This window comes from Ranitomeya variabilis, chromosome 2, assembly GCF_051348905.1.
Source record: "Ranitomeya variabilis isolate aRanVar5 chromosome 2, aRanVar5.hap1, whole genome shotgun sequence".
NCBI classification, from domain to species: domain Eukaryota; kingdom Metazoa; phylum Chordata; class Amphibia; order Anura; family Dendrobatidae; genus Ranitomeya; species Ranitomeya variabilis.
This window is the reverse complement of record NC_135233.1, coordinates 566105746-566131107: the sequence shown is the minus strand read 5'-3', so window position 1 is coordinate 566131107 and position 25362 is coordinate 566105746. Positions and strand designations below refer to the sequence as shown.

The window sequence follows — 25362 nt, the reverse complement described above, 5'->3', positions numbered from 1 at the left end:
ACCTTCCCTGTACCCCTCAGTGGTTAGCTGAGCTGGTACTTACCTTCTCTGTACCCCTCGGTGGTTAGCTGAGCTGGTACTTATCTTCCCTGTACCCCTCGGTGGTTCGATGAGCTGGTACTAACCTTCCCTGTACCCCTTGGTGTTTAGCTGAGCTGGTACTTACCTTCCCTGTACCCCTCGGTGGTTACCTGAGCTGGTACTAACCTTCCCTGTACCTCTCAGTGGTTAGCTGAGCTGGTACTTACCTTCCCTGTACCCCTCGGTGGTTACCTGAGCTGGTACTAACCTTCCCTGTACCTCTCAGTGGTTAGCTGAGCTGGTACTTACCTTCCCTGTACCCCTCGGTGGTTAGCTGAGCTGGTACTTACCTTCCCTGTACCCCTCGGTGGTTAGCTGAGCTGGTACTAACCTTCCCTGTACCCCTCGGTGGTTAGCTGAGCTGGTACTAACATTCCCTGTAGCCCTCGGTGGTTAACTGAGCTGGTACTTACCTTCCCTGTTCCCCTCCGTGGTTAGCAGAGCTGGTACTTACGGTCCCTGTACCTCTCGATGGTTAGCAGGGTAGGCAATCCTTTCCCAGTGCATCTCTGAGTAGTACCTGGGTTTGGTTTTCTGTGTTCCATTCACACTGTGTGGAGTTAACTTGGTGTATTTAAGGAGGAACGTTCACTAGTTTTTTATCCGTCATTATTTACACTAGCAGCAGTTTTACATCTCTGCACAGTGGACCCGGGTAGCGATTGCACTTTACTATTTAATTTTATTTAGTGCAATCCACCAACCCTAACACCTGATGACCCGGATATCGTCATGATTACATCGGGTCACCATGGCAATGATCGGGTCTCATGATGACATCGCGGGGGCACCGATCCAAGGGTAGAGGGTCTTTCTTCCCTTTGCCTGATCGCTAAATGCTGTGATAGTTCCTTAGAATAGAGCAATGCTTCCCAAAGTCCAATCCTCGCTGTTCCCCAACACATCATAATATAATAATAATCTATATTTATATAGCGCCAACATATTGCGCAGCGCTTTACAGTTTAATAGTTTAGTGTCATGCTTTCAGGATTTCTTTTATATTGGACTTGTTATGGAATTATTATCAAGGTATCAGAAATCACCACATTCTCTCTCAGCTGTGAAATAATAAGGAAATCCTGAAAATATGGTCTGTTGGGAGCGGTGAGGACTGCAGTTTGCAAAACACATGAATGGAGCAATAAGTAGAGTAGAAGTTGAACATACGCACCTCTGTGCTATTCAGGATTGGGCACTGCTGACTGTTTCCCATGTTTCAGTGCCTTAATCTCAAAATCATTGGGGTCCAAACAGTTGAAGACCCATTATTCAGTAAGTTATCCCATATCCTGAGGATATTGAGAATAACATTTTAATAGACATTATTACTGAAAAAGGTATGTTCCATGGAGTCGCACGCCACTCATCAGATGCTCCAGATTCATTAAGAGGTGTGCACCCCTTCGTGAATCGGGAGCATCTAACTCCACCCTGCCCCCTCATCAAAACTTGCAATAAAATTGCTGATCTTGATGAATTAGGGCCTATGAATTCACAAGTGGGCTTGACTGTTCCATAGAACCAAAGTCAGAGACCTCACCCATGAGTTTCCAAAATGTGTTTATGAAATCAGATGTTCTTTTGACAAGGTTTCCAATTTTAGATGTTACATACAACACACAATCCAATATTACAGGTCGTTTCATAAAACTTCGGTGAGACACGTCTGCAAAAGTATAATAAAAAGCATTTATTTTATTTACAACAAAATTTACAGCAACATGCCTGAACATAGTTCTTATGCTCCGAGAACATCTGCATCAGTGGAAAATGGCAGCAAATGCCCTGATAAGCCAAAAAAACACAAAAATTGTGGCAGATACACACATTTGCCACCTAGTGGTCAGAATATCATAAAAAAACATTTAGAACAGTGTTGGTTTCACAAAGCGTTTTCCATTTCAACCATTAAAGAAAAATGTAATATGTATGTTTTCATAAGAAAATATGACCATTTTATTAACTGACATGAAACATCTTTTTGCAGAACATACAATGACATTAACAATTTCTTATTCTGTATTTTGCCGTATCTATTAATTTTTGTAATAAATTACCTAAAGATGTTTTTAAAGGGTGAAGATTGCCCTTATTATTTCCAACATTTGATGTTTCTGGCAAGTCTGCGGTAACTTTACCATTGAGATTTAACAGATCAAGTTCTATCAGAATTTGTTAAAATAGATTCCGAGTTCTCTATATTTAACCATTTGAGTTCTAAATGTAAAATAAGTTTTAACATGAGACGCCAAGAGGAGCTAAGGTTACATTTCCTACTTTCTACTTAGTATAAAATAAGTCGTTTTTTGGAATTAACACCTGGTGCTAATAAAAAAAAACACAGAACTATTTTTTACAGAACTGGCAAAGGATACAAAAATGAAACTTTACATGAAATAAACATAAAAAAGATAAATACTCAGTTAAAGTGAGACAAATTTGCTATTAAATAAGGAATACAGTTTATATATTACATGTTTTTGAACCTTTATTGTTTTTCGTTCCTGTACAAATATGCATTCTATAAATACCATGTGTCCATCCCCACCTGAACATATATTGGATACACTAATATGGTTGTCAATCTCTTCTCTAGCCAGCAGCATGGTGATCATGGATACTGATACTTGATCAGTGATGAAAGCTTTTGTCTCACACTAGCCCATTATTTATATGGCTATTATAGTTTTAAAATGGCACCAAATAAAGGAATTCAAATGTGGGTATATTACAACACTTATAAGGAAATTTGTCACCAGGTTTCTGCCACCTAATCTGAGATGTAGAGTCAAAGACCCTGATTTCAGAGATGTGTCACTTACTGGGCTGCTTGCTGTAGTTTTGATAAAATCAAGCAGGAGATTATCACCAGAGGACTAGTAAACCTGCTACCATGTAGTCCAGCCACACCCCCACCACTGATTGGCAGAAGGCTGCCAATCAGTGGTGTGGGCGGGGTTATACAAAATTCAGAGAACTGGTAGAGCAAATAAATCAGTAATTTTATAAAAATTGCAGCAAGCAGACCAGTAAGTGATACATCATTGCAATCAGGGTCTCATGCTGTTCTCAGAAGGAATAGTAAAAATCTTGTGACAGATTCCCTTTAAAGAGCAAACAAGTTACTGTCAGATATTAAAAGTATTCTATAGCTTATTTAAAGTTTTAGGTCATTAATGAAAGATACAATGTAATTTGAGGTATCAGCTTAAAAAAAGTATTAAACATAACTGGTATAAGGAGTTATATTTATGTACACCCTTGAACAGTCAGGACCAAGTATACACATAGTAAGAAGCATGCAACATTGAAATGGTAAATGTCACAGTTTGGCCGTATGAAAAATTTGTGAGAAAATCAGTAGGAAGAATACATTATATAAAAAAATGGTTCCAGCATAACTACATGCATTGTGTATTTCCCTTGAAAGCTAAAGCAAAGAAGTAAAGAAAAAGGGAAAAAAAATGTGTTTGACCAATTTCTTCCCCAGTGGCGTAGCTGAAAGACAAATGTGGCATAAGCAAAGTCTTTATCACATACCCATGGAATCACATGGCTACATTTTTGGTCCATATCAGGTTGGTCTATGTTGTACCAAACACCAAAGGAAACGTTTTCCGACTTAATTGGGATATTAGTTAGCTATTTCAACAAGATAGATGGACCTCACACTTTTTTGCTTTCGATCATTTGTTATAACAGACTACTTCACATCTAATAAAGCATCATTTAGTTGAATAGTCAATGTAATTTGGTTTCTAAGTTGTTATAAAAGATATTAAGTTTTAAACAAGAGCAGAAATATCTTTAAATATTGGAAAGAAAACATTTAGCTTATATTTAGAATTTCAATATAAAAAATAAGTGTCCACATTCCTTATTGACAAGTCCAGTTTAACCCCATTGACAATCTTTGGGTACTGAAATCTTAGAGGTTTTATAGTTTACCAAAAATCAGAATTCTGCCTCCACATATGCAAAAACTACCATTTAAAAAAACATTCTTTATGCCTAATTTATGAGTAACTGCAAAATTAAATATCATTTTTTGTTTTAAAAAAATGAATGTTTTACATCAGGCATAGGTAATAGTGAATAGTAAATATACTGCGGGTTCTCAGTATAAGTAGGAGTTTAAAAAGACTGTGGTGACGTGACGAGTACAACCCTCTTTCTTGCACTTTAGGGAACCTTTTATTTTATCATCTTACTCTTCGGCATACTTTCATGACCAACTTTTCTCATTATAATGTGGCTTCTGTTACATGTTCTTGCTACTTGAAATATCCTGACATGTCTGTACTTGATCTGAAGGTCCTCTCATTCACATTGAGGCATACATTGAGGCCGGGATATAATTTTCTACAACATACTTATTATAAAACATCATAACAGCCCAGTTGAACAGGTTGTGGGCAATATTGCTTTCCGCTGCCAGTACCTTGCCTTTGCCTATTTATTTTTCACATACCTGATTTATATCAGACTTTTGAGAGTTTTCTATGGTATTCAGTACCTTATTACTTGTCCATTAGCTACCCATAATAACACTATCCTTATCACATGCAGTACTGTTCTAACTGAATCTAATGAATAAATAGGTCACTCTCTCCCACTAGATCAAACTCATCTACATCTACCGCTCATCCCAAATGGTAATTGACCAATATTTGAATAAAATATTTTAAAAATTAAAAAAAAGGTATATATTTTTGTTAAAGCAAAATACTAATATCACATTGCTATTCTTCTGCTACATACCTTCTTGTGAAATGTTTTGGATCAATAAAAAAGAAATGGCATTTAGCCTTCGAATCATGTCTGTTTCTAAAGTCATGCCTAACACACAAATTACTTTTCATAATCGCGTCTAAAGTTTCCAGTTATAGTCACCTTGTATATATCACGGACGAACATGAAACCTAACATTTAATAAGTAATTCAGTTGCCATCATGCTTCAACCTCTAAAATATTTACTCCTCGAAAGAACCTACAGAAGATACAAACATATATACAAACTCTTCCTTTAATGTGTTGGTATTTATTATACAGTTCTTCATGTATTATTATTATTTATTCAGGAGTCATATTAACATTTTGGCTATAGTAAAGTAACTCCTGACGACTTGTTTGTTCCTAATTTCAACCTGGACCTTCTCCACAATTAACTTTGTCCATGGAGCCAAAGCAAGTGATTAGGTCTCCAGAAGGGATGTCTTATTTAGAAACATTGGTAATTGAACAGGGAGATGTCACTATGAAGAATATAAAGAGGTTGTCCAGGATTAGAAAATCTTTTCTGAAGGATGTGTCCAATATCATGGGTCGGCCCTAATCATCTGCCATACCAGAAACAGACCAAGGACAAGAGTGGCATAGATCTGGGAAAATTCTAATCCTTAACAACACCTTTCATTCCGATTCACAACTTGGACATAGATTCAGTGGTTCATCCTGAAGAAGTGGAAGAAAAACACCATTATTTGGATTTTATGCAAGTATAGAAGATTTATAAGAAATATTTATTGGAAGTCCTGTCTAGGTATCTTCCTCTAAAACTTTTCTGGTTAATTGGCTAAGCATTATGTTTTGCCTATACATGACAATGTCAAAACAATTACTGGAGCCAAGACCAATGCCATAGAAAGTTGGTGGAAAAAAAATGTTAGTATTATGAAAATGTTTAGGCAATTTATTATATGTAAAGGGGAAGGTGGCATAGAATATCTTGTGGCATACTTGTCAACAATCCCAGTGGATGTTCAGTCGTGGATCTTGGGCACTTTGGAGCATTCATGTGGCAGGACTTAAATGTCCGGAAACCCGCGATATAGATGATGGTCACTATGACTTAGACTGAGGACCACTAATCTGAGAATCTTGGTAACTAGTGTTTTAAGGTGTGATGTGGCCTCTCTCATAAGATGACTTCCATTTGTTACTGCTACACTGGGCTCAAGAGGAAAATGAAAAATAAATTGGTACCTATTTTTACTGTTGGCATGGACTTTGACCGGTGCTGCTAATCCCATGCATTATCATGATCTTGCTTGTACAAACCCAATGGATAAAGTATGAGAATTCCAGATATATATATGATACTTAGAACTTTTTACTTGCTTATCTAAAGTTCACAAAAGCTACAAAAACTTTATTAATGCCTTTTAAGATAATACTTTATGGAGTACTCATGGAGACTAAAAAAAAGTATTCGAAAATATTATACTGTTGTGGATCCATTTTAATTTGCTCCTTGCCATAACTGAATTTCATAGCCTGAGATTACTTTACAAGATAATATTTTGGAAAATGATTCAACCAAAAATTCAAAGCCTAACTCCTATGGCACTTTACACCTATGGAACATATAATTCCATTAAAAAGTACTCCTCTTTTATATTTACCAGCAAAGCAATGGCGCTGTAGACACAAAAAACAGGCAGAGGCACTAGATTCATAAGTAAAGACTCTTGGTCATACGATTCAACTCAGTGACCTCACAAATTCACAAATTGTTATATTGATCTCGCACAGGACCCTGGTACATATCATCATGAGAGTGTATGTAGCAGTCAAATGTGAATTATATAAATTATATAGTCGAACTCTTCTACAGTGCCACCCTTACTATGTAAAATAGAATGTAGGGTTCACTTCACGTTCTGGAACTTTTCGCCATTAAAGGGAATCTGTCACCTACTTTTTCGTATATAAGCTGCGGCTACCACCATCAGGGGCTTATCTACAGCATTCTGTAATACTGTAGATAAGCCCCCGATGTATCCTGAAAGAAAAGAAAAACAAGTTAGATTATGCTCACCCAGGGGCGGTGTGGTCCGTGTCCGATGGGCGTCGCGGTCCGGCGCCTCCCATCTTCATGCGATGACGTCCTCTTCCTTGCTTCCCGTTTCGGCTCCTGCACAGGCATACTTTATTTGCCCTGTTGACGGCAGAGCAAAGTACTGCAGTGCCGGGAAAGGTCCGAGAAGCCCAGCGCCTGCACACTGCAGTACGTTGCGCTGCCCTCAACAGGGCAAGTAAAGTACGCCTGTGCAGGAGCCGTGACAGGAAGCAAGGAAGAGGACGTCATTGCATCAAGATGGGAGGCACCGGACCTGGACTGCGTCGCCCTTTGGACCGGACCACCCCCCAGGTGAATATAATGTAACTTGTTTTTCTTATCTTTCAGTTCAGGATACATCAGGGGCTTATCTACAGCATTACAGAATGCTGTAGATAAGCCCCTGATGGCGGTGGCCGAAGCTTATATACGAAAAAGTAGGTGACAGATTCCATTTAACAGAAGGAATATCCATTGCTGACAATATTCCAAGTCTGAAAAAACACTTTCCCTCATAAAAATGAAGCATAAAGACTGTAAAAGGATTGTCCCATAAGAAATTATTATTATCTATGAACAGGATAGATGATCAATGTTTATTGTGACTCCCACCAATCATGAGATCAGGAGGCCCAAAGTCTCCTGTGTGAAAGGAGCTGTAGTGAGCATGTGTGACCACTCCTATAGAGTGAATGGAGTAATAGTGAGCATGTGTGACCACTCCTATAAACAGTGAATGGAGTAATAGTGAGCATGTGTGCCCACTTGTACATACAGTGAATGGAGTATTAGTGAGCCTGTGTGACCACTTTTACAGGCAGTGGAGAATTAGTGAGCACATATGTGACCACTCCTACAGACAGTGAATTGAGCAGTAATGAGCATATGTGACCCCCTCTACAGACAGTGAATAGAGAAGTAGTGAGCATGTATGACCACCTCCTATAGACAGTGGAGTATTAGTGAGCATGTGTAACCACGTCTACAGACAGTGAATGGAGCAGTTGTGAGCATGTGTGACCACTCCTATAGACAGTGGAGTATTAGTGAGCATGTGTGACCACTCCTACAGACAGTGAATAGAGAAGTAGTGAGCATGTGTGACCACCTCCTATAGACAGTGGAGTATTAGTGAGCATGTATGACATCTCCTATAGACAGTGGAGTATTAGCGAGCATGTATGACATCTCCTATAGACAGTGGAGTATTAGCGAGCATGTATGACATCTCCTACAGACAGTGAATAGAGAAGTTGTGAGCATGTATGACATCTCCTACAGACAGTGGAGTATTAGTGAGCATGTATGACATCTCCTATAGACAGTGGAGTATTAGTGAGCATGTATGACATCTCCTACAGACAGTGGAGTATTAGTGAGCATGTATGACATCTCCTACAGACAGTGGAGTATTAGTGAGCATGTATGACATCTCCTACAGACAGTGGAGTATTAGTGAGCATGTATGACATCTCCTACAGACAGTGGAGTATTAGTGAGCATGTATGACATCTCCTATAGACAGTGGAGTATTAGTGAACATGTGTGACCACTTCTACAGACAGTAAATTGAGCAGCAGCGAGCATGTGTGACTACTCCTAATGACAGTGAATGGAGTAGTAGTGAGCATGTGACCCTGTCTACAGACAATGCATGAAGACATAGTGAGCATGTGTGACCACTCCTACTGACAGTACATTAACTAATCTTGTGATTGATGGGAATCCCAGCAATCGGATCCCCAGTGATCATACATTTTTCACCAACCCATGTATAGATACAGTACAATGATTATAAGACAATCTCTTTTAGCTATTTTTATGTTTTGGATGTAGATCTATTAAAGATTATATGAATTGCACATAATTGGAATTTTGTCACCATTTTGCTGATGTAGCATTCATATATACCATAAATGGCAGACATGTTCTTTATAATATGGGGTCTTTCTTTATAATCTCAGAGAACCTTTTTAACTCTATATTGAATCTTATTGCACCATACAAGGCAATGTTATAAGCTAGAACCCAAAAATCACATGCTGTGAACTACTGGATAAACCTTGGTCACCAGTTTTTATACTTTTAAGGTTGAAGGTAGACTTAAGTTCATCGAGTTCAATCTATCGCCTAAACATGTCTCTAGTATAAGAAAAAAGATGAAGAGAAGGAAAATGGACTGATCTAAAGAAACTACATGTACTTTTACCTTCAGAACTGGAAAATAGCTAATATTTATATGGGAAATTTAAAGGTATTTTACCCCTTTAATGAATAAAAAGCAAGAGCGAGATATAAAAAGGAGCAAAGCAACTCAGAAGGTATCATATGTCCCATCATTAAAATGAGCAGTTTTAAAAAAAATCAATTACAAATTATAGAAAAGCACAGCTGTGGCCTAGGAGCAGCAAAAAGTACGTGTGCCATACCTACATATAGTTACTAAAACAGATCCACCACCGGTTCAGTCCAAAATATGTCTGCCTTTACTTTGCACAGATATCTGATCCCCTTTCTAATATATCATACTATATCCGCAGCCAGACAGTATAACAGGGACAGTCCTATTATCTGCTTTATTTTCATTAGGCGGAACTTAAAAAAAGCAAAAAAAACAGAAAATAAAGAAATGAAATATACTCCTTCACAATTCAGGTTTTTTGTCTTGAAAGAATGGGAATTTTGCCCTGAAAACAGCAAAGTTTTTAACACAAGATTCTGTTATAATACATAGAAACTCTTTGAAATAAAATAATCATACTATTAAAAAAAAAAAAAGAACAGAATGCTACAAATAACCAAACCACAGATTTAAACACAAAAAAGTACCTGAGTGTATATATAATATACTTTTATATAGATTTATATATATATTTATACTATATACCTGATAAGGTTTAAAAAAAAAAATGGAGGAAAAAAAACTCTTGACTGTTGAGAAAGGACCTAGGAAGGAATTAAAATGTTGTCTTTTATACTCAGATATATTAAAATACTGGAAACGGTAAGCAACTTAAAGAGTGACCTTACTATGGAGGGGAGGGCTCAAGTTGTGAGATATTATTATAAAGGGGGGCAATCTTAGCTTTTTAACAAAAATATAAATCAACTAAATCCTACTTAACTCTAAGCCCGCGTGATTAACTGTGATAACTAAGGAAGCCAATTTGGAAGTGCCCATTTTTCCTGCAAGCAAATAAGGAACTCATTAAAATCAACGGGCACTCAAGGATCTTGACTTTAACTAGTAATAGGCCATGTGGAACAGGGGTTCTTTAAGCCACACAAACTATTCTTCAACTCCTCAAATATTCTGAGAAACTCACAACGTTCTTCTTCGACCTGTCAACTGTCGAAAAAAAAACTACTTTAAATTACTGTACATATAAATACTACCAAAGATTTAGATAGTTAGGGAAAGTGAAGAAAACTTGGCTTATATGTGTTCATAATTATTAGGTCTACCCGCCTTAAAGTCAAACTAAGAATATTACTAGAGGTAGTGTGCTGTTTGTGGGGATTTTTGTTATTTTCTGGTGTCCAAAACCGAATTGACTTATTACTTCAAGGTGTTTGTGCAAACAGAGTGTTGGATGACTAAAAAACACTTAATGCAAATCTTCCATGGCAGGTCCAAATTCTAAGTAGTGCTTGGTTGTGTTCAAAATATATTTAGCATTTTCCACCAGTGGGTTTTGGGGTCCACTTTTCCATTGTTCAATAATATCGTCCATTAATTAATATGTTTCTAACAAAGCAACTTCCTTTAAGAACTGGCACCCAATTCTGGAGTTCTTCTCAGGATGTGTAATAAATGGTCCATATTATGTTTGGTAGAAATGGTGATAGTGGTGGTGATGCTCATGGTGATGATGGTGCTCATGTCTTTGTATCAAGTGTCCGCTGTGGCCATCATACAATAGCATGCTTGGCAAATCCCTCACATGCTCTTTTTCCACTACATTAATTGGTGACTGGAACGCTTTGCACATCTGATGGCCTTCCTTTGTTTTCTGCTTGCTTTTCCTATGAGGTTGTTGAGGTGGTAAATGGTGGTAAGGATAGCTCTGGCCCATGAGAACAGTTGGGGAAGTCACAGGAATTTGCACACCATGGATGGGTTTGCTCCTTGTTGGCCTTCCTGGCTGACTGTTTAATGCTGTTCCATTCTTATTTGAAGCTTTGGGACTTCTTACAGAGTGTTTGTTGGATTCTTGACCCCGTTGCCTTTGCTGAAGCTCCAGCATTTTGGGATGAGAAGGATCTAATAGACTGAAATGTCCAGTATCCAATGCTTGTGACCTTCTCTGGTGTAGATGAAGAGTTTCTGGTTCATGAGAACGAGACCTCATTTGATTAGAAGCTCTTGAATGTGGATCTGGTTTTTCAGCTGTTGCCGAAGAACCTGTGAAATAATAAAAAAACTTAGCTCTTGCCTTGGATATGGGTTGTCTACAGTATAACAGAAACAAATGGTAAAAAAAAAGATAAGGAAAGAAAGAAGTGATACTCACCCAAACCAATTCAACATTAACTCTACTGGTCTCTTTTTCCTAGTGAAATCTCGACACACTAGAAAAACCTAGTCAGCCAGTCACTGACGGATCAGTAACATCAGGGTCAGTTTTTCTTAACTAATTTGAGACCTTTGAGAAGTATTTTTTATCTACGGGACAAGTACTTTAATTTTCAGTACTTGTATCTTATAGCATATAAATATTTCCTCTAGGGGGTACTGTTACATAAAATATGAAGAGTGCTAATTAATGGATGATTTATCTGCTGCATAGGACAATTATTCATAATCTTATAGGTAAAGGGGTTGTCCCGTTTAGTGAAATTTATGGCATATTGACAAGAGATCCCAAAAAATGAATGCTAGATGAAGGAGCCACGACTGGGAGTCTTACCTGTTTTGAGAATGGGCCCCTATGAAGAGATGTCAGGAATTAAGATGTTGCCATACAGTCCAGTTCGGCAATTTTGGGAGCTCCGATAAAAATAAAACTCCTTGCATCCTGCCTATGCCATAAATTTCCCACATGGGAAAATCCTTTTAAGTAAAAAAAATAGTTTGAAAGAAAAATGTTTGACTTGATTCAAAATGACTTTTTGGTTCTAGTCACGATCTTCACTAGAAGTATACTTATCACCAACAATGCTTTTGTCATTTTGTTTGCTCCATTTTTTTAAATACAATTATTGTATTAAATATGTTAGTCGACTCACAGGATATTTGGAAAGTTAAAACTTTTTTTTTAAAACACGAAAGATTGTATCTCTTATTTCAACAAAATTGAATTCTCCGAATTCTTGATACGTTTGAGTTCTTTGAATGCACATTTTGCTAAAATATGTAACATAAATACTGCTGGTGAAATGAGAGGTTTCTTTTGATATTTTTCCAACTGTATCTGACCACATTGTGAATTAGTTATATTGCCCATAATTCTAAACTATCAGAAATAGAAACATTCAGGTGTCCATTTTCACGCACGAGTTCTATTTGTGGTTTACACAGTTAGAATGCGAACCTAATATAGTGTATTGGGCTGTTCATATGTCCCATTTTTTTTGCGGACCGAATGGTCCACGCAAAATGGTGGCTGAGACGTGTCCGATATTGGTCAAAACCAGCAATGCCAGTCTATGGGTTTGAGAAAAAAATCGGACACACTTAGATACCATTGGACTGTTAGATGAAGACAGAAAACCTTTTATTCTCATCCAAGAAAAACTGCTAAAAATGGTAGCAAACTTGGACAAAACTCGGATGACAAGTGGATGAAACTCGGGTGAAAATTTGATGAAACTTTGAACAAAATCACTAATAAAAAGAAACTAAGATCCAAGTGGTAATGTTTCTCCTTGAGGAGAGTGACATGTCAAGCCTGACATGCCAAGGTGAGGACACTTTTAAGCGTCTCTTCAGAGAGGAAGAGGACTAGAACTCTAGTGCCACCTATTGAAAGTAGCAAAAGTAAAAGTCAATATCGACACTCTAACGAGCCTCGTCACATGACTTAGGATAAAAGACAAAACTAGAATCTCAAGTTGCAGACACTGTGTTTCAGTGTACAGCCCCTCGTCAGTGCAAAGTGTGAGATCTGGTTTGGCTAGGTGAGAGGTGTCTGACCAGGATCCAAGGGATAACGTTTCTCCTTGCAGAGAGTGACATGTCATGCCTGACATGCCAAGGTGAGGATAGTTTTAAGCTCCAATGCTCCTCTGGTTGTCTGCAAATTAAAATTTTGGTCTTGGCTGTTATCCTAAGGGTACCGTCACACAGTGGCATTTTCATCGCTACGACGGCACGATTCGTGACGTTCTAGCGATATAGTTACGATCTCGCAGTGTCTGACACGCAGCAGCGATCAGGGACCCTGCTGAGAATCGTACGTCGTAGCAGATCGTTTGAAACTTTCTTTCGTCGCTGGATCTCCCGCTGTCATCGCTGGATCGTTGTGTGTGACAGCGATCCAGCGATGCGTTCGCTGGTAACCAGGGTAAACATCGGGTTACTAAGCGCAGGGCCGCGCTTAGTAACCCGATGTTTACCGTGGCTACCAGCGTAAAAGTAAAAAAAAAAAACCCGTACATACTCACCATCTGATGTCCTTCAGGGTCCCTCGCAGTCTGCTTCCCGCTCTGACTGACTGCCGGCCGGAAAGTGAGAGCAGATCACAGCGGTGACGTCACTGCTGTGCTCTGCTCTCATTGTACGGCCGGATCTCAGTCAGAGCAGGAAGCGGACGGCAAGGGACCTGACGGACATCAGATGGTGAGTATGTACGGTTTTTTTTTTTTACTTTTACGCTGGTAACCACGGTAAACATCGGGTTACTAAGCGCGGCCCTGCGCTTAGTAACCCGATGTTTACCCTGGTTACCAGCGAACCTCGGCATCGTTGGTCGCTGGAGAGCGGTCTGTGTGACAGCTCTCCAGCGACCACACAACGACTTACCAACGATCACGGCCAGGTCGTATCGCAGGTCGTGATCGTTGGTAAATCGTATAGTGAGACGGTACCCTAAGTCATGTGGCAAGGCTCATTAGAGAGTCGATGTTGACTTTTAGGATTGCTACTTCCTATAGGTTGTACTAGAGTCCTTGTCCTCTTCCTCTCTGAAGAGACAATTTGCATATCCCCCAGAGGAGCATTGTGGCTTAAAAGTATCCTTATCTTGACATGTCAGGCTTGACAGGTCACTCTCTGCAAGGAGAAATGTTACCCCTTGGATCCAGGTCAGACGCCTCTCACCCAGCCAAACCAGATCTCCCACTTTGCACTGATGAAGGGCAGTACCCGAAACACAGTGTCTGCAAATTGAGATTTTGGTTTTGGCTCTTATCCTAAGTCATGTGACAAGGCTCATCAGAAAGTCAATATTGACTTGTAGGATTTCTACGTTATAGGTGGCACTAGAGCTCTAGTCCCCTTCCCCTCTGAAGAGACAATTTTAATGAAACTAAGATAATTTTTCTCGAAAGTGAAATAAAACAAATGTCTAAATGAGCCCATAGTCTACATGCACATACCTGGTCCTCCTGTATGGAGGCACAATGAGTCTTAATGCAACTGCATCCACTATAATTACATTTGATTAATGTATTCAATATTGTGGTGAATTTAATACATTTCACAAGGTAAAATCCTCCCCCAATGAGTTTGGTCTCTGTTTTGTTTTGAAAGTGCACTGTGTTAAAAATAAATAAATAAATAAAAACCAAAAGCATTCAAAAATTTTGTGCCCAATTTTCCAAAATCCATATCAGTTGATACAAATGGAAAATTCTGTTTTTCACTAGTTTCCCTTATTGTGCTGAGGTTGAAGAGAAAAGAGACTGTCCTTCTTTCTCCAGTCTATGGATATTTCCTAACGCAGTAGCAATCATTGATCTCTTTGTGAGCCATTTCCCCGCATCCGCTCCTTTCATATTTTCCAGCAGTAAAATCTCAACCATACACACCTGGTCCAAATTTTGATGTGTAGTTTTCTATTCCAGCAAGATCCAAGTAGTGGTTTCTTCGTTCAATGTTCTCATCCACACACTGCCGGAGACATTCTGTCTGTTCTGTTTCATTTTCAGCTGGGTTATGTCTACAGGAGATAACAAAGAACAGGATACATCTGGGAACCACTCGCAGAACATCTATAAACAGATTAAAGCATCTGCAGAGACATTATTTTTTACAGGCTGCAGGAATTTTTTTTTCTTGCATTCTGTTGTCTGATCATTTATTTTTTGGACTTTACCTTAAACAATGAATTGTACCTCACACCTGATTAGCATATATAGCATATAACATTCATTGTATGGAAGACTCATCAGATAACTGCGCTGCTATGTGACTCCCTATTTTTGAAATTTCCTTAAGGAAATCCTAAATACCTAGCGGTAGACTCAGCAGTTATTTTCATTCTGTATGAATCAAAAATTCCCACCTAGGTCACTTTAACACAATTGCCGTATGTAGCCAATGTTGGAGTGGCCATACATCTTAGATCAATGTCAGCCAAGCATCCATCAGGTCAATGGCTATACCTCCAATCTCCCCCTCCCCAATCGGCTTGCCAGTATCCATAACTCTGCTGAAATACAGGACATAATAATCTGGAGCCACAGCAAGTGTAGATGCATATTGTGTTCGCATAAGTCTTTCACAATGTAGAGAAAAGTATTTTTTCTGTAGTCAACTGAACTTATCAGACAGCATTTCTCTAATCTGTGCTTGGACTTTGAGTTCACTGTATTTCTCTAATCTGTGCTTGGACTTTGATGTCACTGCATTTCTCTAATCTGTGCTTGGACTTTGAGCTCACTGTATTTCTCTAATCTGTGCTTGGACTTTGATGTCACTGCATTTCTCTAATCTGTAATTGGACTTTGATGTCACTGCATCTCTCTTATCTGCTTGGACTTTGATGTCACTGCATTTCTCTAATCTGTGCTTTGACTTTGATGTCACTGCTTTTCTCTAATCTGTGCTTGGACTCTGATGTCACTTCTTTTCTCTAATCTGTGCTTTGACTTTGATGTCACTGCATTTCTCTAATCTGTGCTTGGACTTTGAGGTCACTGCATTTCTGTAATCTGTGCTTGGACGTTGATGTCACTGCATTTCTCTAATCTGTGTTTGGACTTTGATGTCACTGCATTTCTCTAATCTGTGCTTTGACTTTGATGTCACTGCATTTCTCTAATCTGTAATTGGACTTTGATGTCACTGCATTTCTCTAATCTGTGCTTTGACTCTGATGTCACTGCTTTTCCCTAATCTGTGCTTGGACTTTGAGGTCACTGCATTTCTCTAATCTGTGCTTGGACTTTGATGTCACTGCATTTCCCTAATCTGTGCTTGGACTTTGATGTCACTGCATTTCTCTAATCTGTGCTTGGACTTTGATGTCACTGCATGTCTCTAATCTGTGCTTGGACTTTGATTTCCATAACAAAACCAGAATGTATCATTGGTCTAAAGATGTAATTGAGAATTTTATCAGGTTAAGGCCTCACTCAGAAGACAGTTTTTCACGCATGAGATTTTTCAGTGTTTTTCACCGAACTTGTGCCTAGAAACCACTGACGTCTTAATGAGCATTAAGAATGCATTTACAATATGTTTAGCCTTTTTTGTGAAAAAAGGCTAATTTATAATAGTTTTCTTTGCTGCTGTTTTTCTTGCTCCATAGACACTGCTGCCAGATGTTTACTGAGAGTCAGCAGGGAAACAGCACATGTAATATGTACACTGCATTATTTTTCACTTTACTTATATTATTTGTCTCTTTGTTTCAGGCAGTTTGTAGTGTTTTTTTTTCTCCAGATCTCCATTGTATTTTGTTCCTCTAAAAGGAATAATTGAGTCACATGATTTGTAATGTTAAAAACACAAGTGAAAAATGCAACCCCCCCAAAAAAAATACAAAACTAATGTAAATGCAATATTCCGGGCTTCACAAAGAGCATGTTCTGGATGGAAATGTTGCAAAGCTTAAAATGAAGGGGGTTTATCACTGGCCTTAAATCATTCATGACATATGACGTACAGGTATGTCGAGTCCCCGTGTATGGAGCAGGCTCAGCAGCTGTGCCCGCATTATACCTGGCATATCATATCCAACATCTTATTGTGACAGCATTGAACGCTGCTGCTTACAATTTAAGCGCAGCTGTCAATAACTAACAGAAGCATTTAAATTGTGTGCATTAAATGCATTAGATGCGAGTGTGCATGACTTCCAGTAGCCCCCCATAATGCAAATGTGGAGGTCTGATGGCTTCTCATGGCAGCTGGGGGCCTGCTAAAGGCCCCATTGGCTGCCATCTTTGTCATCCTATGAAGCCCAACTTGTGGGTGTGCTTTACAGAAGAACCTCATTTTGTCTATGTACTTTAATGCAATTGCATTGCAGATTACAGAGCAAGCGATCTGATGATCACTGGTTCAAGCTCCCTTAAGGGGACTAAAAAATTGAAAAAATTGGAAAACAAGTTTAGAAGAAAAAAACATTTACCCTCCCGTTCTTTACAAATAAAAAAGTTAAAAAATATGCATATTTGATATTGCCACTTCCACAAAAGTCTGATTTATCAAAATATAACATTAGTTAACCCATATAGTAAATGCCGCAAAGAGAAATTAAATAAAAAAAACAGAATTGCTTTTTTTTTTTATCTCTGCACCTCCCTAAAATATGGATTAAAAGGATATTAAATGTATTTCTAAATAGTATCAATAAAAATGTCACCTTGCCACCAAGAAAACAAGTCCTCATGGCTCCACTGACATAAAATGTGTCTCAGAAAATGGCGACACAAACAAATAGTTTTTTACAATTTTCCCATTTTTTTCACTACTTAAATTAAAAAAATGTGTTTCATCCCATCATAATTGTACTGACCCGGATAACCACATTGCCAGGTTATTTTTACTGCACAATGAACAATGTAAAAACAAAACCCTCCCTGAAAAATTGTGTACGGTAATTGCATTTTTTTTTTTCACAATTTTATCCCACTTTGAATTTTTTATTACATTTTCCAGTACACCATATGGTAAAATCAATGGCGTCATTCAAACCGAAAGCCTGTCCTGCAAAACGCAAACCTTTATACGGCTATGTCAATGGAATAAAAATTAAAAAGCCATGGGTCTTGGAAGAAAGGGAGCCAAAAATTGGACAAGGAAACAGAAAAATGCCTGGTTGATGTGCCAGAACTCCATTGAAATTTTGGTGCAAATTGTTGGTGCAAAATTAGGTGGTGTGAACAGTAAACTGTCTAAAAGTGCAACCAAATTATAAAACAGCGTGAACCACTTTGCTAAATTACGGTAAACCGTCCAAATTTTTAGTTGGTGTAGCCTAAATTTACTCTGTCTAAAAATTAGACAGGATTCTACCCCGTAGTACCAAAGACAGTCACTGTAGTTTATGCTGAATGCCAATTATTCGGTAGAGCTGGCTTGTGTTGAGTACGCCTAGAACATCATCTGAAAGCTGTGCCCAATGCGTTTACTTTTCCCAGAGTAACATTTTTTTTAACTTTCAGACATAACACTCCCTTTTATCTTCCTTCACCTTCCATATATCTTGAACACAGTAAATCCCAGGACTGTCTACTTCTAGCTTCTGAAGGCCATAGGATACTTTTATCACAGAGGAAAGACTAATCCAGCGCCGGGAGTCTCTCCACATAGAGACCCGGTGCAGACACAAGAGCTACAGCCATGCTTGGAATGTAAGACAACAAGGATCTGAAGGCATCAGCTGCTGCCAACATAAATATTCTCTGAGGATCTCGGGACCCTGACTTTCATCTCAGTAAACTACTAGATATGTTATGCTATAAATCTGCGCTAAGTAAGATATCATTACTCTTTAGCAGTTCAACATTAGGTGAATAGCGTCATTGATGTCTCACGTCTTCTCAACAAGACACATGCATGTATTCTAACGTTTTTATTCCTGCATAAGTCCCCAAAACGTACCTTGAAGAACTACGCTGCTTCTTAAGATCTTCGTTCACTTTGCTCTCACTTCTGTGTCTTCCATTTTGTATCTCTGCAATTACACAAATCATCAGACGTTAGTTGTAAAGTTTTAATTTGAAAGGCACTGAGAATTTTCTTCCTGAGTATTTAGAAATGGAACCGTTCCAAAATCAACAACAAAAAGTCTTTAAATACTCTTTGAAATCTTTTTAGAGTTATTTGACAGTTTTGTTTTCTGGTAAGGTTTTTAGAGTCTTACAGCAGAAAATAATAGAAAAGGCATGCTACTTTTTTAAAGCAGATTCCTTGTGGCTCAAAAATTGTCAAATCAAAAGGCTGCGACACACCACGTGGAAAAAACCCCATTCAAAAATACACTTCAAGAAAAAAGCCTGAAGTGGATTCCACTTGGGAAATGTATCTGATTTTCCAGCCTCCTTTTATGAACCTACCCTAAAGTAATCTGTAGACCTAAAATTCGCAACAGAGCAGCCAAAAATCACTGTTTATTTTATTCTCCAGGCAGGATATTATAAAGCAGGAGGAGCTGAACGAACTGATATACCTTTTTTGTGGGAATAAATTCAGTAAAATGTGAATGAAAGGTGTGTCCAGTGGGCAGTCCTAGTCAGTGATTGACAGCTATCTGCATGCACAGTCATACAGAGAAGACTGTCAATCAATAGTAGGAATGCCTACTATACCAAAAATGGGAATTTCAATGAATAAATTACAAGTTTTACTGAAATGTTTATATATCATTCTGCTTGGCTTCCCCTTCTCTGCACTGTCCACAGATTGGACTGCAAGTACCACATGTGAGGTTCTCTTTAAAATCCACGTGTCATTTTGTACATGCTTAATTAAATGGGTTTACCCAATAAATACATGCGTGCCAACTCGGTGACAAATGTATGATCTCAGAATTAGTTCCACGGAACCCTGTGTCCTCTGGTGGTCACTCATTCATCCTCTCTATTCTCACACTCATTCACTTCTAAGGGACTGACAGCATCTCCCAATCTCATAGAAGTGAACCGAGTAATGGAAACGTAGCTACTCTACTTCTTCAATCATAGGGGACTTTGGGACCTCAATTCCCAAGGATCAGTCCAGATCCCAGAGATCATACTGTGGGTAAGTAAGTGATAATACCTCCTACTCTCTGGCCTCTCCTGTGGCACCACTCCAATCCATCCTACACTCTGCTGCCCGACTAATCTAACTGTCTCCCCGCTATTCCCTAGCCTCTACGCTATGCCAAGCCCTTCACTGGCTTCCTATCGCCCAGAGACTCCAGTTCAAAACCCTTACAATGACATACAAGCCCATCCACAACCTGTCTCCTTCATACATCTGTGACATGGTCTCCCGGTACTTACCTCTTACCTACACGCAACCTTTGATCCTCTCAAGATCTCCTTCTCTACTTCCCTCTCATCTCCTCTTCCCACAACCACATCCAAGATTTCTCCCGCGCATCCCCCATACTCTGGAACTCTCTGCCACAACACATCAGACTCTTGCCTACCATAGAAACCTTCAAAAAGAACCTGAAGACTCACCTTTTCCGACAAGCCTACAGCCTGCAGTGATCCTCAACGTACTTAACCACCGCACGACCAGCTCTATCCTCACCTAGTGTATCCTCACCCATCCCCTGCAGACTGTGAGCCCTCGTGGGCAGGGTCCTCCCTCCTTATGTACCTGTGTGCCTTGTTTTTTGCTCATGTTTAATGTATTTGTCTATATTTGCCCCCTTTTTCACATGTAAAGCGCTATGGAATAAATGGTGCTATAAAAATGTATAATAATAATAATGGAAAATCACTTTAAGGTAAATCTAATGTTATCCAATTCATCACATAATTGGCCCCCAAATTCTTTTGTATTATGTTCTACATATGTGAATGGTAATCATCACCTGTGTGATTCAGTAAGACCGTCCTCTTCTTCAGTGTGGCATCCGGGGCTACCGACAGCTTGACCCTAAGGGTTTTACTGGAGCTGGAGGAGTGATTCACTGAGGCATCAAATACTTCATATATGGTGTGTAGTAAACTTGTAATGTCCTAGATAGAAAAAGGGTTAAGAGTTATTCTGCAAAGACATAATTGCCGCTAAGATGTTCAGTCTTTTGAACTTCAGGTATCCAAAAACACCAAGCGCTAAAAGAAGTGACCTGATAATTCTTTAGGCATTTTCCGCTCTTAAGGCGCTGTATACTTAACAATACAAGTCAATAGTAAAAGCATCAATACCACAAAGACACCCGGGTGCCATTTTGATAATTTTAGCAGCGTTTTTGCTTGATAAACTGCTAACAATTTCTTCATTGTTGAATGGAGTTAAAAAAAACAACTGGAAAAAAATGGCACATGTTGGAAAAAGCTGCAAAAATTGCCAGTGTAAAAATCATTGAACAAGCAATCAGGAAAAAAACAAAAAACTGCTTCTGGTATAAAAAACACCAAAGTTTCCCGAAGCGGCTTCCTCCTCAAAAACCTAGCAGGTTCACATGATAGAAAAAGACGTTTCTGAATTTGAAGCCTAAAAAGAACTCTTACTTCATAGACACTAAAGAGACAAGTATGCTACAGCGAAAAGGTCAAGTGGTTAATAAAGTCAGCAGCGGGTGAAGATGATCTACGCCTGGTAAACCTCATGCACTTTTAGAACACTTCATAGATCACAAAACATTAGTTCATCTTGGTCCGATTAGCCATATTTCCTCCGCCGATAATTACAGGGCAACCTGTCAGTTGTAGAAACAGAACCCAAGTGCGAAATAAATTGGACTGTCAATGGAGGAAAACACTCAGCTAATTCTTTTCAACAGGAATATTAAAGACTAGCTGTTATCTGTACGTACGCACAAAGAGAGGAGTGAACGGCTCATCAAAGCCATCAGAAGCGGGTGTTACCCATTCTGACATGGCAATAGTCATGGAATGTGTCACCCAGTAATGAGGCATTTCATAGGCAGTAGGGAACACTATACCATCAGAAGTACTGACATTACAGGGTCACACTTCGGGTCATTAGTATTATACATGACAGCAGTCTTGTACGCAAAAATGTTGACGACCTTTTAGTCACTCCATTCTCTTTTGTGAAAGCCAATATAGTCATACTTGTGGAATACTGACGTCATCGCCATGCAATTATGACCATACTAGACAGAAATGAGTCCAAAAGAATTCTGTCTAGCACCTCTTGAGTAACACATTTCTGTCAATCCCATTTAGATGTAGAGTTGGGCAACATGCGCCAGTCCAAACATCACATTTGTAAAAGATTTATTCTCATTCCCTACAGATTGCAAAAATTTCATTATCAGGAGTCGAGAATTCAGGTGACCAAAGGCAAAAAATGGATCATTCAGATTTTTTATTAAAAGCACAATGCGTTTCGGCTGTACTCAGCCTTCCTCAGGTGTGTCCACCTGAGGAAGGCTGGGTACAGCCGAAATGCGTTGTGTTTTTAATTCATTTTTATGAATTGCAGTCAATGATCCATTTGCTGCCTTTGAGAGCACCCGTCACCTGGATTCTCTCCTCCTACTTACCCTCTGCTGGAAGTCTCCCTCAAGACTTTTCCACAGCAACCAGGCCGGCTTCACCCATCTGCAATTGTTTACAACTAGTGATGAGCGAGTGTACTCGTTGCTCGGGTTTTCCCAAGCACGCTTGGGTGACCTCCGAGTATTTGTATGTGTTCGGAGATTACTGTAAGTTTTCATGGCCGCAGCTGAATGATTTACAGCTACTAGACAGCTTGATTACATGTGGGGATTCCCTAGCAACCAGGCAACCCCCACATGTACTCAGCCTGGCTAATAGCTGTAAATCATTCAGCTGAGGCAATGAAAACAATCTTTGAACACTAACAAATACTCGGAGTACACTCCCTCATCGCTATTTAAGACGTATATGGAATTGTTAGCCCTACCTGACAACCAAGAAGGTGAGAGATATTTATTTTAATGATCATATTAATATGCACCTACTACGCTAAAAAAAGAGCTACTTTCTCCCTTTTTTCATATACCGGTAGTATAAAAATCTAATTATGGGAATATACCTCTCTTGTTACTCGTCCGCTGTTGTCGAAGTCATACAAGGTGAATGTCCACTCTTGGCGGTTATCTTCTTCCACAGAAACATCACACTGAAGTTCCTGAGAAAAATGGTACATTTACACAAGTGTCTGAATATTTTATGCTATATATGTGACATACAGTATATGCGGTATAGAATGCTTTAGATTTTATCTCATGATAGAAAAGTCAGTTATCTCTAAATGGTAGATTAAATTAAATGATATATGTAAAAATCAAGGAAAAAATAAATACTGGACATCTATGGGGTAGTCAGCTACATCATTTACTTGAAGGGATCCTGTTATCAAATATAATGTACGTAAACTGCAGACATAGTGTTATGAGTCATAGCAATAGCTTTCTCAGAAGTCTCTCCCTAAAAATGACCTGGGGAAAAAAGGCCAAAAAGTAAAAAAAACAGAATTTGCTATTTGTAAAGAGTCAAGGGGGAGGAGTCCCAGTTTGAGTCATGTAGTCCTGGTTCTACAAGGCAGCTCCTGCAGTAGCTTGCGCATGCGCAGTGATGGAAGGTGTACTGGCATCGGCTTTAGCTGCATTCTGTCCACGTGCTGGATGCCTTTTGAGCTTATGCTAAAGGGATTGTCCAGGATTTTGACATTAATGGCCTACCCTAATCCAGGGGGGTGCAACACCCAGCACCCCGACGATCAGTTGTTTCAGGGGTCCGCTGGAATTGCTCAGTTGCAGAGCTACACAGCACAGCTCCATCAATGGAATAGTGCCCGCAGCCTGACACCACACATCAACTCCCTATTGATTTAAATAGGTGGCAGATGTGAAGTTCCTGGCCACTGTACAGTGAGTGATCAGCAAGGGTGCTGGGTTAAAGTCCCGGACAACCCCTTTAACCCCTTCACCCTCAGAGATTTTTTTGGTTTTGCCTCTTCATTTTTCGCTCCCCTTCTTCCCAGAGCCATTTCTTTTAATTTTTCCATCAATATAGCCATGTGAGGGCTTGTTTTTTGTGGGACGAGTTGTACTTTTGAACAACACCATTGGTTTTACCATGTCGTGTACTGAAAAACAGGAAAAAAATTCCAGGTGCAGTGAAATTGCAAAAAAAGTGCAATCCCACACTTGTTTTTTGTTTGGCTTTTTTACTAGGTTCACTAAATGCTAAAACTGACCTGCTATTATGATTCTCCAGGTCACTACGAGTTCATAGACACCAAACATTTCTAGGTTCTGTTTTATCTAAGTGGTGAAAAAAATTTCCAAACTTTGTTAAAAAAATAAAATAAATAAAATGGTGCCATTTTCCGTTACCAGTAGCATCTCAATTTTTCGTGATCACAGGTTAGGATAGGCCTTTTTTTTTGCGTGCCAAGCTGATTTTTTTAATGATACCATTTTGGTGCAGATACGATCTTTTGATCGCCCATTATTGAATTTTAATGAAATGTCGCAGCAACCAAAAAAGCGTAATTTTGGCGTTTTTACTTTTTTCTCTCTACGCAGTTTAGCGATCAGGTTAATCCTTTTATTTTGATAGATCGGGCGATTCTGAACGAGGTGATGCCAAATATGTGTATGTTTGATTTTTTTTTTATTATTGTTTTATTTTGAATGGGGTGAAAGGGGGTGATTTGAACTTTTATATTTTTTTTAATTTTTTTATATTTTTAAAAACATTTTTTTTTACTTTTGGTATGCTTCAATTGCCTCCATGGGAGACTAGAAGCTGCCATAACCCAATTGGCTCTGCTACATTCAGGCGATGGTCAGATCGCCTCTATGTAGTAGAATTGCTGACTTGCTATGAGCGCCGACCACTGGGTGGCGCTCACAGCAATCCAGCACTGACAACAATAGAGGTCTCCAAGAGCCCTCGGGTTGTCATGCCGACACACCGGTGACCCGCAATCATGTGACGCAGGTCACCTGTGTGCGTATTTCCAGCGCGATTGCCGGAAACACCATTTAAATGCCACTGTCAGCGTTTGACAGCTGCATTTAACTAGTTAATTGCTGTGGGTGGATCACGATTCCACCCGCGGTTATTGCGGGCACATGTCAGCTGTTCAAAACAGCTGAGATGTCCCGGGAAAGATGCGGGCTAACCGCCAGAACCCACATCAAAGGGAGGGAGTTCGACATCGGCTTACTATTATGCCCGATGTCGGAAAGAGGTTAAAGGGGAATTGTTACCACATCAAAAGGGGCCAGTTTTTAAATCTTATTTTATTTCTGTTGCTTCCCTGTGTATGTCTATGTTTGCCCATTTTAAAAAAATCTCCCATCTAGTTCCAGAAGAAATGGGCCTTTATTTAGATCTTTTTTTTTTGTCTTTACCAAGGGGGCATGACTTTATGATT

At 39.1% G+C, this 25362-nt stretch overlaps 1 protein-coding gene across 1 annotated transcript in view; it reads right to left on the bottom strand.

The window, feature by feature from the left end:
- Positions 1-1733: 1733 nt before the first annotated feature.
- NKD1 (NKD inhibitor of Wnt signaling pathway 1) overlaps positions 1734-25362 on the bottom strand; it is a 132165-nt gene continuing 108536 nt past the window's right edge. The window contains exons 6-10 of the mRNA XM_077288218.1: positions 23008-23103; positions 20849-20996; positions 18922-18994; positions 14898-15028; positions 1734-11331 (exon numbers count right to left, since the gene is read on the bottom strand). Coding sequence (XP_077144333.1) covers positions 10751-11331; positions 14898-15028; positions 18922-18994; positions 20849-20996; positions 23008-23103 — 1029 coding nt within the window. The 3' untranslated portion in view covers positions 1734-10750. The remainder of the gene's footprint in view (positions 11332-14897; positions 15029-18921; positions 18995-20848; positions 20997-23007; positions 23104-25362) is intronic.